Genomic DNA, 18149 nt, shown 5'->3' with positions numbered 1-18149 from the left:
ACACCCAGCTAAAGAGACTTCTCTGTTCTACCCCCTCTCTCCCATCTCTCCCCTCCCTACTCCTCTTCCCTCTCTCTGTTTCCTGCCCCCGGTTAGGCCAAGGCCCACTGTCGTGTAGGCGTGGCTGCTCTGAACACCCTGGCAGGCTACATAGACTGGGTGGCCCTGGCCCACCTCACCAATGACAACTGTCGCCTGCTGGAGATGCTATGTCTGCTGCTCAGTGAGACAGAGCTGCAGCTGGAGGCTGCCGAGTGCCTGCTCATCGCCATCAGCCGCAAGGTTACACATTACTAGACACTCCCCTTACTGCAGACAGGGTTTGTAGGACCTGACAGGGCCCTTTATGTCCAGACACTCCCCTTACTGCAGACAGGGTTTGTAGGACCTGACAGGGCCCTTTATGTCCAGACACTCCCATTACTGCAGACAGGGTTTGTAGGACCTGACAGGGCCCTTTATGTCCAGACACTCCCCTTACTGCAGACAGGGTTTGTAGAACCTGACAGGGCCCTTTATGTCCAAACACTCCCCTTACTGCAGGCACACCCCTTTCTAGGACAGGATCAGATATTTGTTCACGGCTCCCGAGTGGCGCTGCGGTCTAAGACACTGCATCTCAGTGCTAGAGGCATCACTACAGTCCCTGGTTCGATTCCAGGCTGTATCACATCCGGCCGTGATTGGGAGTCCCATAGGGCGGGGCACAATTGGCCCAGCGTTGTCCGGGTTTAACCGTGGTAGGCCGTCAAGGTAAATAAGAATTTGTTCTTAAATGACTTGCCTAGTTAAATAAAACAATAAAAAAATATATATTTATATTTATTTGTTGGAATGTGAAATGGAGGTCTACAGCTACTGAATGACCAGTACTAGTCAGGTACGTCACAGGGCTGTGAAAACTGCTGTGTCATCTTAACGTCTTAAAGACAGTACTGTGCAGCAGTCTTCATCGACCTGGCCAAGGCTTCCCACTCTGTCAATCACCGCATTCTTATCGGCAGACTCAACAGCCTTGGTTTCTCAAATGACTGCCTCGCTTGTTTCACCAACTACTAATCTGATACAGTTCAGTGTGTCAAATCGGAGGGCCTATTGTCCGGACCTCTGGCAGTCTCTATGGGGTTACCACAGGGTTCAATTCTCGGGCTGACTCTTTTCTCTGTATATATCAATTATGTCACTCTTGCTGCTGGTGAGTCTCTGATCCACCTCTACGCAGACGACACCATTCTGTATACTTCTGGCCCTTCTTTGGACACTGTGTTAACAAACCTTCAAACTTGATTCAACGCCATACAACACTCCTTCCGTGGCCTCCAACTGCTCTTAAACGCTAGTAAAACCAAATGCATGCTTTTCAACCGTTCGCTGCCCGCACCCGCCCGCCCAGCATCACTACTCTAGACGGTTCTGACTCAGAATATGTGGACAACTACAAATACCTAGGTGTCTGGCTAGACTGTAAACTCATATTAAACAATATTAAATCTAGAATCGGCTTCCTATTTCGCAACAAAGCCTCCTTCACTCACGCCGCCAAACATACCCTCGTAAAACTGACTATCCTACCGATCCTCGACTTCGGCGATGTCATTTACACAATAGCCTCCAACTCTCTACTCGGCAAATTGGATGTAGTCTTATCACAGTACCATCTGTTTTGTCACCAAAGCCCCATACACTACCCACCACTGCGACCTGTATGCTCTCGTTGGCTGGCCCTCGCTTCATATTCATCACCAGACCCACTGGCTCCAGGTCATCTACAAGTCCATGCTAGGTAAAGCTCTGCTTTATCTCAGCTCACTGGTCATGATAACAACACCCACCCGTAGCACGCGCTCCAGCAGGTATATCTCACTGATCATCCCCAAAGCCAACACCTCCTTTGGCCGCCGTTTCTTCCAGTTCTCTGCTGCCAATGACTGGAACGAATTGCAGAAATCACTTAAGCTGGAGACTTATATTTCCCTCACTAACTTTAAACATCAGCTATCAGAGCAGCTAACCAATCGCTGCAGCTGTACATAGTCCATCAGTAAATAACCCATCCAATCTACCTACCTCATCCCCATACTGTTTTTATTTATTCACTTCTCTTTTGCACACCAGTATTTCTACTTGCACATCATCATCTGCTCATCTATCACTCCAGTGTTAATCTGCTAAATTGTTATTACTTCTCTACTATGGCCTATTTATTGCCTTACCTCCTCACGCCATTTGCACACACTGTATATAGACTCTTTTTTTTCTATTGTGTTATTGACTGTATGCTTGTTTATCCCATGTAAATAAAGGTGAAATAAAAATACAAATAAATGTGCCTGGTGTGTCCACAGGGGAAGCTGGATGACAGGAAACCGCTCATGGTGCTGTTTGATGATGTCGCCATGCACTACATCCTGTCTGCAGCACAGTGAGTACCATTCCCCTCATCAGCCTTATGGCTTTACACAGAAGCATTTATAGCTCGTTCCGGCTTCTCATTCTCATTGGTTTGTGGCTCCAGGTCTGCAGATGGAGCAGCAACGTACAACACATCCTCTCCGACACAGTGAGTAGCCTACACATGTTGGTGTTCCACGTCAGTCTTATGTTTTTTTGCTCTAGAACACGGTTGATATTAAGCATTAGCATTGGAGCTCATACGGCCTGTTATTTTGCCCCCTCCCCCCCAGGCCAGTGGTGGAGAGACACTACATCTTCCTGAAGAGGCTTTGTCAGGTCCTGTGTTCCCTTGGCAGCCAACTCTGCTTCTTAGTGGTGAGTCTGTCTGCACTGTCTTTGATTACGTTCATCTATTTACTATATTGTTTTATGTATGTATTTTCTTTATAGTACTTGATGATTCTGTCCTTTTGTCTTATGTGTTTCTAATGCAGGGTTCAGGTGTGGAGGTAGATGTACCTGCAAACCTCAGCAAGTACACAGAAGCATTCCTGGCCTTCACCACTCACCCAAGCCAGGTGAGTTACCTGCTGTCACAGTAAAGTAGCAGCCAGGTGACTTACCTGCTGTCACAGTAAAGTAGCAGCCAGGTGACTTACCTGCTGTCACAGTAAAGTAGCAGCCAGGTGACTTACCTGCTGTCACAGTAAAGTAGCAGCCAGGTGACTTACCTGCTGTCACAGTAAAGTAGCAGCCAGGTGACTTACCTGCTGTCACAGTAAAGTAGCAGCCAGGTGACTTACCTGCTGTCACAGTAAAGTAGCAGCCACAGGCTCTTGATTCAAATCCATACAGCTAGTTAATACTACTGTTTCTCCATATCTCCCTTTGTCGTTTCTGGGCCTGGAGCTCTGAACAGTGACAGGGTTCTTCTTTCATTTCTTCATCTGTTCTGATAATCTATTCTTCTCTGAACTGTATGTATTTCCCCACCAGTTCCTAAGATCTTCCACCCAGATCACATGGGGAACCCTGTTCAGACATGAGATTCTCTCCAAGGATCCTGTCATCATCCAGATGATGATCAAGTACTTCAGAGCCACCATGACCAACCTAGTCAAGGTGAGACAGGCTACAACGTACGTGCATCCAAGAGTTTGTGCAGGTGAACATTAAAGTATCAAAATGTTCATTAGAAAAATGAGCACGTAACGGACTCATTGAGTTACACACAAACTATGATAAATAATGACAACAAAAGGTTGAGCTTCTCCACTATTTCTATTATTTCTTTACATGCTTTGGGAAGGTTCTTTAATTGTCTGACTTTGTGTTCTCGTGCTCCTCCTGCTAGACTGGTTTCCCTTCCAGGAACGACAGTCCCAGCTGTGAGTACTCCCGTCATGACTTCGACAGTGATGAAGACTTCAACTCCTTCTTCAACTGTAAGCAATGTGACTCCTATTTTAATTGAATAACTTTGATTTATGCAATCTTAGCAAATACATAAATAATATGATATATTATAATATGATATATTACCGTGTTCCAGCGTTCCGAGCGCAGCAGGGGGAGGCGGTCCGGAATGCGTGTCGCGTCGTTCCCTTGGAGGGCTTCCAGATTGCAGCAGAGTGGCTGCAGTATCAGATCAGTACACCCATTGACATCGGGACCACTGGGTGTAGGTCCTGCTTCTTGACTGTGGCTCACTGAAGATCTGGGAAGGGGGGGGGTCGTGTGTGTGTGTGTGATGACAAATGTGTCAGTATGAAACAGTGTCTTGGGGGAATGTGGGATTAACATGCTGCCAGCCACAGCAGTCAGACTACCACAAGAGTAGGTGTAGGGTTCATAACTGGAGAGGTTGTGGACTCGGGCCATTAGTACGTATCTAGGTCATCTGAGCTGACTGCTCAAATCAAGAGTTAACCTGTATCAAGAGGAAGTTGAGGTTCTTATAAAGGAAATGCTTCTTTATATGGATGATATGAATTCTCACTCTAGGTCACCCGGAACACATGCATATAGATGAATTCTCACTCTAGGTCACCCGTAACACAGGCATATAGATGAATTCTCACTCTAGGTCACCCGTAACACATGCATATAGATGAATTCTCACTCTAGGTCACCCGGAACACATGCATATAGATGAATTCTCACTCTAGGTCACCCGTAATACATGCATATAGATGAATTCTCACTCTAGGTCACCCGGAACACATGCATATAGATGAATTCTCACTCTAGGTCACCCGGAACACATGCATATAGATGAATTCTCACTCTAGGTCACCCGGAACACATGCATATAGATTAATTCTCACTCTAGGTCACCCGGAACACATGCATATAGATGAATTCTCACTCTAGGTCACCCGGAACACAGGCATATAGATGAATTCTCGTAACAACTCTATGAAAGAGATTGATACTGGTGGTGCCTGTTAACTAATTAGATAATTAGCATTATTAACTAACTATAGACTTTGTCTCTTGTCTTCTCACCTTTTTCCCTCCCTCCTGTCTTTCTCTTCCTCCTCTCTCCCTCTGTCTTCTCTCTCTTCCTCCTCCCTCCCCTCCTCCTCCCTCCCTCCCTCCGTCTTCTCTCCCTTCCTCCTCCCTCCCTCTGTCTTCTCTCTCTTCCTCCTCCCTCCCTCTGTCTTCTCTCTTCTTCCTCCTTTCCAGCTAAGATGGCAGAGGGGCTGTGCTCTATCCTGTCTCCGTCAGCGGTCCAGTGGGATGCTATGACCTTCTTCACAGAGAGTGTTGTGGGACAGATCTTCAAGAACGTGGAGGTTGAGGTATGAGGAAGCAAAACAGAATGCTTTTGGATACACACAGCTGAGAGTTAGAGGGGTAGAGAGCGTGATACGCTATCCAGAGATGGTCAAAGTGTAAACGCCACCAGTCGGGTTCCCTAGATGGCAACAATGCAACAGCTACTACTTGTAGGTATTGTTGAAAGACAAAACCATTGATTTATGCTTTCTTCCCCATGGCTCAATAACATAAACAAGTGTTATGATTGTAATGAAAGGAAATGATGACGAACTCCTAACTCCGGTGTTTCTCTGCCCTTTCTGTAGAAGTTGCCAGTAGATCAGGGCATTGAGCTGCTACAGGCAGTGTTGAACTACAACACCCAAGACCCTCTCATCCTGTCCTGTGTCCTCACCAACCTCTCCTCCCTCTTCCCCTTTGTCACACACCGACCTCACTTCCTGCCTCAGGTCCTCTACAAGGTGAACACCCAAACGTGTACACACCAATCTATAATCTCTCCGTCTTTATGTGGGTGGTGTTAATCTGTTGTTTTTTCTTTCCCAGCTGTTTGCCTCCATCACATTTGAGGTGGTAGAGGAGAGCAAGGTGAGCCGTCTTAAATATTCTCAGGAGGGATGTCAGATGTGTGTTCTTTGGGATTGTATAAAAATAATAGGTATCCCGGGGCCAAGTTTTCAGTCCAATCTGTTAAGTTCATGTTTTAAATCTCCCTATATTTCTGTTATTACGGGGCTATCACTCAGTCAAGAGTGCGCCTGCGTGGGAAGTCTTGTCGTTGATGGACCTGGAGTGAAATGGCTACCTGGTAGTGGGTTCATACATTATAGTAAACTTAGTTAGACTGGAACCTTGTCATTGTGTCATTTCGAGTTAACATTGGTAGCAGAGGATGGCTAATAACTACAATGTGCCACCTCACTTCGACGAGAAGAGGTCGTACGAAAGTTGGGAAAATGAATCTAGACACGGGTTACTAATCTGTTTGAACGAGGATGACGGTATGGGAACTTTGATCAGAGCACTGGATTCTGTATTTCTTAAAGAAGAGGAAGACCGTGCCTACGAGGCGTATTCAAACTTTGACAGTGTTACGAAAGATATTTCGGCTGCAATGACGGACTACATCATTGATTTGGAATAGAGGTACAATAGGATGTGCAAGGACGACATGGTTCTCCTGGATGCAGTGTTATCTTTCAAGTTGTTAGATACTGCCTGTCTGGATGGTAGAGACATGGTCCTCCTGGATGCAGTGTTATCTTTCAAGTTGTTAGATACTGCCTGTCTGGATGGTAAAGACATGGTCCTCCTGGATGCAGTGTTATCTTTCAAGTTGTTAGATACTGCCTGTCTGGATGGTAGAGACATGGTCCTCCTGGATGCAGTGTTATCTTTCAAGTTGCTAGATACTACTGCCTGTCTGGATGGTAGAGACATGGTCCTCCTGGATGCAGTGTTATCTTTCAAGTTGTTAGATACTGCCTGTCTGGATGGTAGAGACATGGTCCTCCTGGATGCAGTGTTATCTTTCCAGTTGTTAGATACTGCCTGTCTGGATGGTAGAGACATGGTCCTCCTGGATGCAGTGTTATCTTTCAAGTTGTTAGATACTGCCTGTCTGGATGGTAGAGACATGGTTCTCCTGGATGCAGTGTTATCTTTCAAGTTGTTAGATACTGCCTGTCTGGATGGTAGAGACATGGTCCTCCTGGATGCAGTGTTATCTTTCCAGTTGCTAGATACTGCCTGTCTGGATGGTAGAGACATGGTTCTCCTGGATGCAGTGTTATCTTTCAAGTTGTTAGATACTGCCTGTCTGGATGGTAGAGACATGGTCCTCCTGGATGCAGTGTTATCTTTCCAGTTGTTAGATACTGCCTGCCTGTCTGGATGGTAGAGACATGGTCCTCCTGGATGCAGTGTTATCTTTCAAGTTGCTAGATACTACTGCCTGTCTGGATGGTAGAGACATGGTTCTCCTGGATGCAGTGTTATCTTTCCAGTTGCTAGATACTGCCTGTCTGGATGGTAGAGACATGGTTCTCCTGGATGCAGTGTTATCTTTCAAGTTGCTAGATACTGCCTGTCTGGATGGTAGAGACATGGTCCTCCTGGATGCAGTGTTATCTTTCAAGTTGCTAGATACTACTGCCTGTCTGGATGGTAGAGACATGGTCCTCCTGGATGCAGTGTTATCTTTCAAGTTGCTAGATACTACTGCCTGTCTGGATGGTAGAGACATGGTCCTCCTGGATGCAGTGTTATCTTTCAAGTTGCTAGATACTGTCTGTCTGGATGGTAGGGAGAAACAGTTGGCTTTGACTGCTTGTACTTGACTTTTGCATCAATGAATTCGGCGTGAAAAGACGTGTCGCGCCAATAGCAGAAAGAATGCAAGTGAGTGACACAGCATATCACACTGAGCAGCAGAGAAAAAGGTGCCAACAACTCACATTCTCAAGACAACCAGAAGATGGCGCCATTTCCCGGCACAAATCCACTGGACAAATATGGAAGGAGTTCAAAAATGTGCTATTGGTCAGAGCACTTACCATTGGGTTAAAGACTGTCCTCATAACAATGAACAAGTTAAACTAACAGAGGAAAATGTAAACACAGAGCAGTGTAACATTACACTGTTTTCAAACTAATCTGCTTCTGATACTGAGATTTTTATAGTTGAATCCTTAGGATCTGCTTTGATTGATGCTGCATGTAAACGGACAGTGTGTGGTGTTAAATGGCGTGATAGCTGTGTCAGTGAACTAAATATGAAAGTATGGTCCCTGAAGATATCCCCTTACTATTGAGCAAAGCTTCCCTCAAGAAGGCAGGGGCTGTGCTAGACATAAAAAAATGACAAGGCAGTGATGTTTAAACAACCAACCTTGAACTTACTACCTCAGGCCACTATTTTGTAAACATTTTAGACAAAGACATCACACAGTCCATGTAAAAATGAGATTCTGATGAACACAAAGCACCTTTCAGCACCACATGCAGCGAGAAAAGCCTTCACTGAAGCAGAGTGTTCAGAGAGAAGTCGCAGGGCTCTGCGTAAACAGCTACGACCCACCGATGAGAAGTACAAAACTGGAAACAGAGTGTACTACAAACGAGTTGACTGTCAAGAGTGGAAGGACCGGGAGTTGTCATTGGCCAAGATGGTGTGGTGATATTTGTGAGACACGGAGGCACCGTTGTCAGGGTGCATCACTCAAGATTGCGGAAAGTAAATGATCAACAAGATAGAGGGGCTGTTTCTGAGAATCAGTCTCCTAATGAAAATGACAAAAAGGACACAGTAACAGACACAAACCTACCAGATGTCGCATCCAGGACACTGAAACTGACACAAGAAGTGGAGCAGAGACCTTCAACTATGTTGAGCGTTCAAATGAGGAAAACATTCAACAACAGACACGTGTTAAGACAACGTGGTTGTTCCAATCTGAAAACTGGACAAACTGTTAAATACATGGACAGAGAAAGTGGTATTCCACATACAGCAACCGTCATTGGACGAGCAGGAAAAGCCAAAGGAACACACCAGAACTGGTACAACTTGCAGTACTCTGAACCAGCTACACTTTCTGGTACAACAGGGTCAGCTGACCTGTCACTTGTAGATCATCTCAGAATTGAACCAATGGAAAATCGAGAAAAACAGAACGACATTCAAATTGATAATGTACTTGAAACAGAGGATGTGTCATTTGACTCAGCTAAGCCAGATGAGCTCAGTAATTGGAGGAAAAATGGAGTGTTTGAGGAAGTCAAAGACACTGGCCAAAAACGTCTCTCAACAAGGTGGGTGTGTACCCTTAAAGAATCCTGAACTAGAATAGTGCCTAAAGCATGTCTAGTGGCTAGAGGTTTAGAGGAGCTGGCTGCTAAACAACTCCCAAAAGACTCACTGACATGGGCCTCAGAGTCACTCAGATTGCTGATGACAGTGATCTGCCAGAAAAAATTGAAACTTCATTCCATAGACATCAAATCTGCATTTTTGCAGGGAACAGAGGTGTCAAGGGACATTCACATCCGACCTCCGCCTGAAGCTGAGAGCGAAGGAACACTGTGGAAACTAAAAAGGTGTGTGTATGGACTGGCAGATGCATCACTTTACTGGTACAACAAAGTCAAGGCAACAATGCTGAATACAGGTGGTAAAATATCACAAGTGGATCCTGCTGTCTTCTATTGGCTTGATCAAGACTGCAATGTGACTGGAGTACTTGCCTGTCATGTTGATGACTTCATCTGGGGGGGGGGCTCACAGACCTTTGCTACAACTGTGATTCCACACCTCAAAGCTGTTTTCCAGGTTGGCCGTGGGGAGCATGATCATTGTTATGTTGGCATAGAGTTTATTACAGTTGATGGAACAATACTGATGCAACAGGAGAGCTATATCAAGACTCGTCAAGCCATCCACATGGATTCTTCAAAAGCTGTACAAAGGAATTCCCCTCAGTGGAATTGAAGCTGATCAATTGAGGTCAAAGATAGGACAAATGTTATGGGTTGATAGACAGAGTAGACCTGATGTAATGTTTGATGGTTGCAACTTGGCATCTAACACAAAACACGCCACTGTACACACCATTCATGAGGCGAGTGACTTTAAAGTTTCAGCATGTTGGAAAAGATGACTCTTTGAAACTAGTTGTCTTCAGTGATGCTTCGCTAGGGAACCTTACAGATGGAGGCACACAAGGTGGACATCTAATCGTGTTAATGGGTGAAGGAGGAAGATTCTCACCTATCTGTTGGCGGTCAAAAAGGATCAGAAGGGTTGTCTGAAACACTTGCTCTTGCGGGTGGAATTGACAATGCGATCATTCTTGCAATTCTGTTCTCAGAGCTTACCACTGGTGAGACAAAACGGCACATTCTACCTGTAGTTTGTGCCACTGACAACTACTCATTAGTTGATGCTGTGAAGTCAACCAAGTCTGTCACAGAGAAAAGACTTGGTCTTGAGATTAGCAGCATCAAGGATCTTATTCAAGCCTGCGCTGGAAGTCTTGTTGTTGATGGACCTGGAGTGGAATGGCTACCTGGTAGTGTGTTCATACAGAATAGTAAACTTAGTTAAACTGGAACCTTGTCGTTGTGTCATTTCAAGTTAACACAATCATCAATCTGATCTGTGATGTCATTTTCAGGCGCCACGGACGCGTGCGGTGAAGAACGTCAGAAGACACGCCTGCTCCTCCATCATCAAGATGTCTCGAGATTACCCATGGTTCATTCTGGTATGTTTCCGCGGTCACGTTTCTCCCAGTTCTAGAGGGCTGCTCATCCAGCACAGTGCAGCAGAAAGGAACCAATGCTTTAAATAGTCAACTGTGTTTCATCACTATCTACTTATTGCATCTTACAGGTGTGTATGGGGGTGTGTGTCTGTGTGTTTTCATCATGTACATCTCTCTCTCTGCAGCCATGTTTTGACATACTGTATAATCAGGTGAAGAAGCTGTTCTCCAACGAGGCCCTGTTGACCCAGATGGAGAAGTGTGCTCTGATAGAGGCTCTGGTCCTCATCAGTAACCAGTTCAAAGACTACACCAAGCAGAAGGCCTTCCTGGAGGAGCTCATGGCCACCGTGGCTGCTCGCTGGACCTCCGACGAGATGAGGCAGTATGTACCTGTGCTGTGTATACACACACTCACTGCAGACACACTTTTATTTTTATTTAACCGTTGTTTAACTAGGGAAGTCAATTAACCTCTCTGGAATCGTTTGGGATACTAGCGTCCCACCTCGCCAACAGCCAGTGAAATTGCAGGGCGCCAAATTCAAAACAACAGAACAAAAATTCCTCAACCATACAAGTATTTTACGCCATTTTAAAGATACACTTCTCGTTAATCCAACCACCGTGTCCGATTTCAAAAAGGCTTTTCGGCGAAAGCAGAACATATGTTAGGTCAGCAGCTAGTCACAGAAAGCATTCAGCCATTTTCCAACCAAAGAGAGGTGTCACAAAAAGCAGAAATATAGATAAATTGAATCACTAACCTTTGATGATCTTCATCAGATGACACTCCCAGGACTCAATGTTATACATGTATTGTGTGTTTTGTTCGATCAAGTTCATATTTATATCCAAAAACCTCAGTTTACATTGGTGCCATGTTCAGAAATGCCTCCAAAACATCCAGAGAAATTGCAGAGAGACACATCAAATAACATAAATACTCATCATAAACTTTGATGAAAGATACATGTTTTACATAGAATTAAATATAAACTTGTTCTTAATGCAACCGCTGTGTCAGATTTCAAAAAAGCTTTACGGCAAAAGCACAATAATCTGAGAACAGCATTCAGCCACAAAAGCAAGCCATACAGTTACCTGCCAAATTGTGGAGTCAACAAAAGTCATAAATAGCATTATAAATCTTCACTTACCTTTGCTGACCTCCGTTGTGTTCGCGCGTTTACTTCACTATTCTAAAGGCACAATGCCGAGCGCAAAATCCAGATGAAAAGTCAAGAGTTCCATTACAGTTTGTAGAAACATGTCAAACTATGTTTACAATCAATTCTTAGGGTCTTTTTATAAATAGATCTTCAATAATATTCCAACCTGACAATAGTGTATTCATTACAGAGGAAAAAGAAGGAACGGCACGCCCGCGTGACAGAGCAGTAAACAACTGATTGGCCTCAGCCTAGTCCACTTGTTGAAACAGCTCTTATTCCACACCCTTCCACAATAGAAGCCTCAAACAACTTTCTAAAGACTGTTGACATCTGCTGGAAGCCTTGAGAAGTGCAATCTGGCCCCATAGACACAGCGTATTGGATAGGCAATCACTTAAATGAAACTACAAACCTCAGACTTCCCACTTCCTGGTTGGATTTGTCTCAGGTTTTCACCTGCCATATCAGTTCTGTTATACTCAGACATCATTCAAACAGTTTTAGAAACGTCAGTGTTTTCTATCCAATACTACTAATAATTTGCATATATTAGCATCTTGGCCTGAGTAGTAGGCTGTTTACTCTGGGCACCTTATTCATCCAAGCTACTCAATACTGTCCCCCAGTCACCAAGAAGTTAAGAAGACATTCTTATTTACAACGGCCTAGGAACAGGGGCAGAACGACAGATGTTTACCTTGTCAGCTCGGGGATTCCATCTAACAACCTTTCGGTTACTGGCCCGACTCTCTAACCACTAGGCTACCTACCTCCCACATGCGTGTGTACTAGAGTTAAGAATGTAAGCTCACTCCATAGCTGGCTTGAAATGTCAAGGATGGAGCCATCCAATTGGTAACCTTAGGAACGTTGTCAAGGAGTGTGGTCACGTTTGTTAGGAAGTGGTTTTCACTAAGCAAGCAACTTGATTTTCGTAACACGCGTAAACAACATGCGTACACACACGCTACACACACACACACACACACAATGTATAATATAAATGGTTGTCCTCTGTGTGTATCAGGGTACTGTTGGAACCTGCTCTGTTCCTGGCTTTCGTTGGTGCTGATCAGCTGATGGCTGAAGGCACAGACCACACAACAGGCATCAACAGGTCACGGGTAGGTAGGTGTGTGTGTGTGTGTGTGTGTTCGCGTGCATGTGTTCATGGCTAAGTGCCAAATTTTCTATGTGATGTCAGGCATGCCAGTCCTGCCAAAACATCAACTACTGTATATTGAAAGTGTCCTATTCCCTGTTTCTCTCCCCCACCCTGCCCTCCTTCCCTCCCCCACCCTGCCCTCCTTCCCTCCCCCACCCTGCCCTCCTTCCCTCCCCCACCCTGCCCTCCTTCCCTCCCCCACCCTGCCCTCCTTCCCTCCCCCGCCCTGCCCTCCTTCCCTCCCCCGCCCTGCCCTCCTTCCCTCCCCCGCCCTGCCCTCCTTCCCTCCCCCGCCCTGCCCTCCTTCTCTCCCCCGCCCTGCCCTCCTTCCCTCCAGTTGAGTTTCTGTGTATACACCATCCTGGGGGTGGTGAAGAGAGCGCGCTGGCCGGCTGACCTGGAGGAGGCTAAGGCGGGGGGCTTCGTGACGGGCTACACCCCTTCTGGTGCCCCAATCTACAGAAACCCCTGCACCCCCCAGGTCCTGGCCCTGCTGCCCAACCTGCTCGCCCTCATCAGGTAAGCGGATGTGTAGAGGGGGGTGGGGGTGTTGGAGAGAAAGACAGCGTGTGCATGTGTTTGGAATGATGATAATGTTTGATGATGATAGTGTTTGTGATGGTAATCAATCAACTGTATTTGTAAAGCCCTTTTTACATCGGCAGATGTCACAAAGTGTTTATACAGAAACCAGCGTCAAACCCCAAACAGCAAGCAATGTAGGTGTAGAAGCACAGTGGCTAGGAAAAACTCCCTAGAAACGCAGGAACTTAAGAAGAAACCTATAGAGGAATCAGGCTCTGAGGGGTGGCCAGTCCTTTTCTGGCTGTGTCGGGGGGCGATTTAAGGCCAGATTGTTCTTCAAGATGTTCAAACGTTCATAGATGACTAGCAGGGTCAAACAATAATCAGTGGTTGTAGAGGGTGCAGCAGGTCAGCACCTCAAGAGTAAATGTCAGTTAGCTTTTTTATAGCAGAGCATTGAGGTTGAGACAGCAAGTGGGAGGGAGGGAGAGAGAGAGGGTGGAAAACAGTAAGTCTGGGACAAGGTAGCATGTCCGGTGAACAGGTCAGGGTTCCATAGCCGCAGGAAACTGGAGCCTCAGCACTACCGGGTGGGACGGGGACAGCCAGGAGTCATCAGACCAGGTAGTCCTGAGGCATGTTCCTTAGGCTCATGGACTCTGGGAGGGAAGAGTGAGAGAGAGATGGGAGAATTAGAGGGTGGATACTTAAGTCACACAGGACACCAGATAAGACAGGAGAATTTCACCAGATAAGACAGACTGATCCTAGCCCGCCGGCACGTAGACTGTTGCAGCATACAGTTGACGTTGGAAGTTTACATACACCTTAACCAAATACATTTGATTCCATCCACTTCCTTATTTCTGAAACACAGACTTCCAGTGTAGTACATTTTAGGACTTCACCATGTTAAATCGAAATGTACGTGTGTCATCCATATAGCAGTGAAAGTTTAGTGTTTCTGAATGACATCACCAAGCGGAAGAGTATATACACTACTGGTCAAAAGTTTTAGACAACCTTCTCAATCAAGGGTTTTTCTTTATTTTGACTATTTCCTACATTGTAGAAGAATAATTTTAAATATCAAAACTATGAAATAAAACATGGAATCATGTAGTAACCAAAAAAGTGTTAAACAAATCAAAATACATTTTATATTTGAGATTCTTCAGAGTAGCCACCCTTTGCCTTGACAGCTTTGCACACTCTTGGCATTCTCTCAACCAGTTTCACCTGAAATGCTTTTCCAACAGTCTTGAAGGAGTTCCCAAATATGCTGAGCACTTGTTGGCTGCTTTTCCTTCACAATGCAGTCCAACTCATCCGAAACCTTCACAATTTGAGATTAGGCTGACAATACTAAAGTACCTATAAGAACATCCAATAGTCAAAGGTATATGAAATACAAATGGACAAGAGAGAAATAGTCGACACGTCATAATTCCTATAATAACTACAACCTATAACTTCTTTACTGGGAATATTGAACCATCAGCTTTCATATGTTTTCAGGTTCTGAGCAAGGAACTTAAACGTTACCTTTTTTACATGGCACATATTGCACTTTTACTTTCTTCAACACTCTGTTTTTGCCTTATTTAAACCAAATTGAACATGTTTCATTATTTATTTGAGACTAAATAGATTTATTTATTATTTATATTAAGTTAAAATAAAAGTGTTCATTCAGTATTGTTATAAAAATCATCTGAATTAATCGTTTTTTTTTGGTCCTCTAGTAATCGGTATCGGCGTTGAAAAATCATAAACGGTTGACCTCTAATACCAGGGAGCTCATTTGTGAAAAATGTTTTTTTGTTTTTAGAGGTGCAACTGCAGCTAGGGTTTTACGCAAGGTTAAATTTAGGTCCTCGTCGGGTGGTTAACTGATTTTTGTACTGCGACGTCCTTGGGTAGGTGGAGGGAGTCTGGAAGGGCATCTAGGAATCTTTAGGTTGTCTGAGAATTTATAGCACAGCTTTTGATCGTCCTTGGTTGGGGTCTAAACAGATTGTTTGTTGCGATTTCAAACCTAATAACATTTAGATCCACAATATTTATTCCACGTGACAACAAGATCCAGGACTGTGGCAATAGGTAGGCCCAGAGACATGATGATAGTGTGTGTGTGATGATGATTAAGGATGATCATGTCTCTCTGTAGAACCCACAACAATCTGTTCCTGCCGGAGAACATGTGTCGTCTGAGTGAGACGTTCTCCAGAGCCTACGAGGTGATTGAGGTGGAGAGGAAGGTGGTTCTAGGTAAGAGGAACCACACTGATTTACTGGTTCTGCATAGTACTGGTTTAGAAACTCTATGCCACAAGTCGGTAACCTGTGGTGTTAACCTGTTATAATTTCACCCCTGAGGAATATACTACATAGCAGGATCAATGAGTTGCCAGCTAACTTCCCCCGAATGTTTGAATTTAAAAATAAATATAAATATATATATATATATATATATATATATTAGCTTGAGATGGGCATTGCTAACTCATTGATTCTGTTTTTAGTATACACCTATGAAGGCTGATAAACCTCCATGATTATTGTGTCTTGACCTGTAGGCCTTACACAGCCAGTCCTGGACATCTATGACTCTCCAGTGTACAAGACTCATCTGGAGCGCATGCAGGGTTTCTTCTGTACCCTCTATGACAACTGGTGAGCTCCTCACTGTGGATAGTCTTCTGCTTCCTCTCCTTCTCCACACATGCACACTACTCCTACACAATCTCGCTCTCTCTTGCTTACCAACCCTCTCTCTCTTTCTCATTTTTGACTAGATGGTGTACAGCTTATGTCGAAATTGACTTTTCGTATCATGTTAGGAGAATTAATTTATCAGGTTAGGATTAGCTAAAATGTCCCCCAAAAAATCTACTTTTAACGTCAATTTGACATAAGCTATATGCTCTCTAGACATGACCCCAGAGACGGAAGAGGAAGTTTATGCATCCCATTTTTTTCTGGTTCAATGGAAGTCAATGAACTAATACACTGCAATTGTATTGGTGTCTATGGGAGAGCCACCCCGTTAAGCAGACCGGAACTGATTATTTTTTCAATGGTAAACCAACCTAAGTGAACCATCTTCATTTATCCACCAACTTCGATAACCCTCCTCTCTCTAGTTACCATATCCTGGGGAATGCAGGCCTATCATTGCATCAGGACTTCTACACCATCGAGGGATTGGCTGAACAGATTGTTGGTTCCGCCTTAATCTCCCTCGACAACGTGCCTGACCACAGACTCCGCCCCATGCTCCATATCCTTCTGTCCTATTGGCCCATCAGGGCTACCAATCACATAGAAGCTCTTGACTAATTCAATCAATCTAAATTTTCTTCAGCCAAAAAAATGATCTGTCATTGGTCATGAACCAAGTATCCCTCTTGTAGGTTTTTTGGGTGATCAAATTAAACCACATTTTCCCCCTATTGAACATAGAATGGAGTAAAACAAATGAAATCAAGCACACACTGCGGCATAGTCATGGCCACTGATATTACATGTCCACTATCTATTCAATCAATCTGCTCCTTAATGTGTGTGTGTACGGGTGTTCCTGAAGCAGCTGGTGCTGTCGTGTCCTCAGGAGTACTACGACAGTCTGCTCTGCCCCCTACTGGGCCCTCTGTTCGCGTACATGCTTCAGGTCAGAGCTCACACTTCTCTCCTTGCTCCTGTGAAGCAATACACCTAAACACTCACGTAACATAAAAGGTTAGCTGTGGTACAACTTCCAAATAAATAAACCGATCTCTGAGGCCGATCAAGAAGCTTATTTTGCATTATCAGGCTTTTTGATCGCTGCTGTCATAGTCACTAGAAATCAGTTACCATGGAGATGGTAATAACAGGATGTATCACATGACATTGTCTCTCTCTGTTTATTTGTCCAGAGACTCAACCTCAGGTGGCAGATCATCAACCAGCGGAGTACTGTCAGGTAAGATGAGTTAGACTCTTAATCCAGAACTTTAGTATTTTATGTGAATTAATCTCCCGTCGACTCGGACAATGTTCTGTTCTTCTATTTGACGAGGTTGAAGCACTTCTAACCCCATGTTGTGATCTCAGTAAGATATGACCGGAGTCCTAGGACTATACCTCTGGGTTACCTGGTCTGATGACTCCTGGCTGTCACAGTCCCCAGTCCACATGATCGTGCTGCTGCTCCTGCGGCTATAGAAGCCTGACCTGTTCACCAGACATGCTACCTTGTCCCAGACCTGCTGTTTCGATTCTCTCTGCCGCTCTCTCTATCGCACCTGCTGTCTAGACCTCAGCTCTGAAAAGCCAACTGACATTAACTCCTGAGGTGCTGACTTGTTGCACCCTCTACAACCACTGTGATTGTTTGACCCTTCTGGTCATCTATCAGGTTAGGAGGAGTTGGGCCTGTTTTCTCATCAGTAACTAGGGTATGGGTAGGGCTGGGTATCACTAAATTGATCACTAACAGACAGAAACTAAAACAAGAGGCTCCCACGCTGAGGTCTGTCCAACGCTGGTCCGACCAAGCTGACTCCACACTCCAAGACTGCTTCCATCACGTGGACTGGGAGATGTTTCGTATTGCGTCAGATAACAACATTGACGAATACGCTGATTCGGTGTGCGAGTTCATTAGAACATGCGTTGAAGATGTCGTTCCCATAGCAACGATTAAAACATTCCCTAACCAGAAACCGTGGATTGATGGCAGCATTCGTGTGAAACTGAAAGCGCGAACCACTGCTTTTAATCAGGGCAAGGTGTCTGGTAACATGACCGAATACAAACAGTGCAGCTATTCCCTCCGCAAGGCTATCAAACAAGCTA

General features: G+C 44.8%; 1 protein-coding gene across 1 annotated transcript in view; it reads left to right on the top strand.

Moving 5' to 3' along the window:
* Nucleotides 1-18149, top strand: part of LOC139376912 (exportin-5-like) — a 35109-nt gene that overhangs the window by 2337 nt on the left and 14623 nt on the right. Inside the window, exons 7-26 of the mRNA XM_071119905.1 lie at nt 97-282; nt 2346-2422; nt 2516-2560; nt 2685-2769; nt 2889-2972; nt 3391-3516; nt 3749-3839; nt 3947-4075; nt 5083-5198; nt 5484-5639; nt 5725-5766; nt 10353-10442; nt 10628-10827; nt 12645-12741; nt 13120-13301; nt 15478-15578; nt 15887-15983; nt 16454-16590; nt 16883-16980; nt 17228-17274. Of these exons, the coding sequence (XP_070976006.1) occupies nt 97-282; nt 2346-2422; nt 2516-2560; nt 2685-2769; nt 2889-2972; nt 3391-3516; nt 3749-3839; nt 3947-4075; nt 5083-5198; nt 5484-5639; nt 5725-5766; nt 10353-10442; nt 10628-10827; nt 12645-12741; nt 13120-13301; nt 15478-15578; nt 15887-15983; nt 16454-16590; nt 16883-16980; nt 17228-17274 (2186 nt within the window). The remainder of the gene's footprint in view (nt 1-96; nt 283-2345; nt 2423-2515; nt 2561-2684; nt 2770-2888; nt 2973-3390; nt 3517-3748; nt 3840-3946; nt 4076-5082; nt 5199-5483; nt 5640-5724; nt 5767-10352; nt 10443-10627; nt 10828-12644; nt 12742-13119; nt 13302-15477; nt 15579-15886; nt 15984-16453; nt 16591-16882; nt 16981-17227; nt 17275-18149) is intronic.

The sequence above is a fragment of the Oncorhynchus clarkii genome, chromosome 20 (genome assembly GCF_045791955.1).
Source record: "Oncorhynchus clarkii lewisi isolate Uvic-CL-2024 chromosome 20, UVic_Ocla_1.0, whole genome shotgun sequence".
In the NCBI taxonomy this organism is placed as follows: domain Eukaryota; kingdom Metazoa; phylum Chordata; class Actinopteri; order Salmoniformes; family Salmonidae; genus Oncorhynchus; species Oncorhynchus clarkii.
The sequence above is the reverse complement of the archived record's forward strand: the minus strand, read 5'-3'. Positions and strand labels throughout refer to the sequence as shown.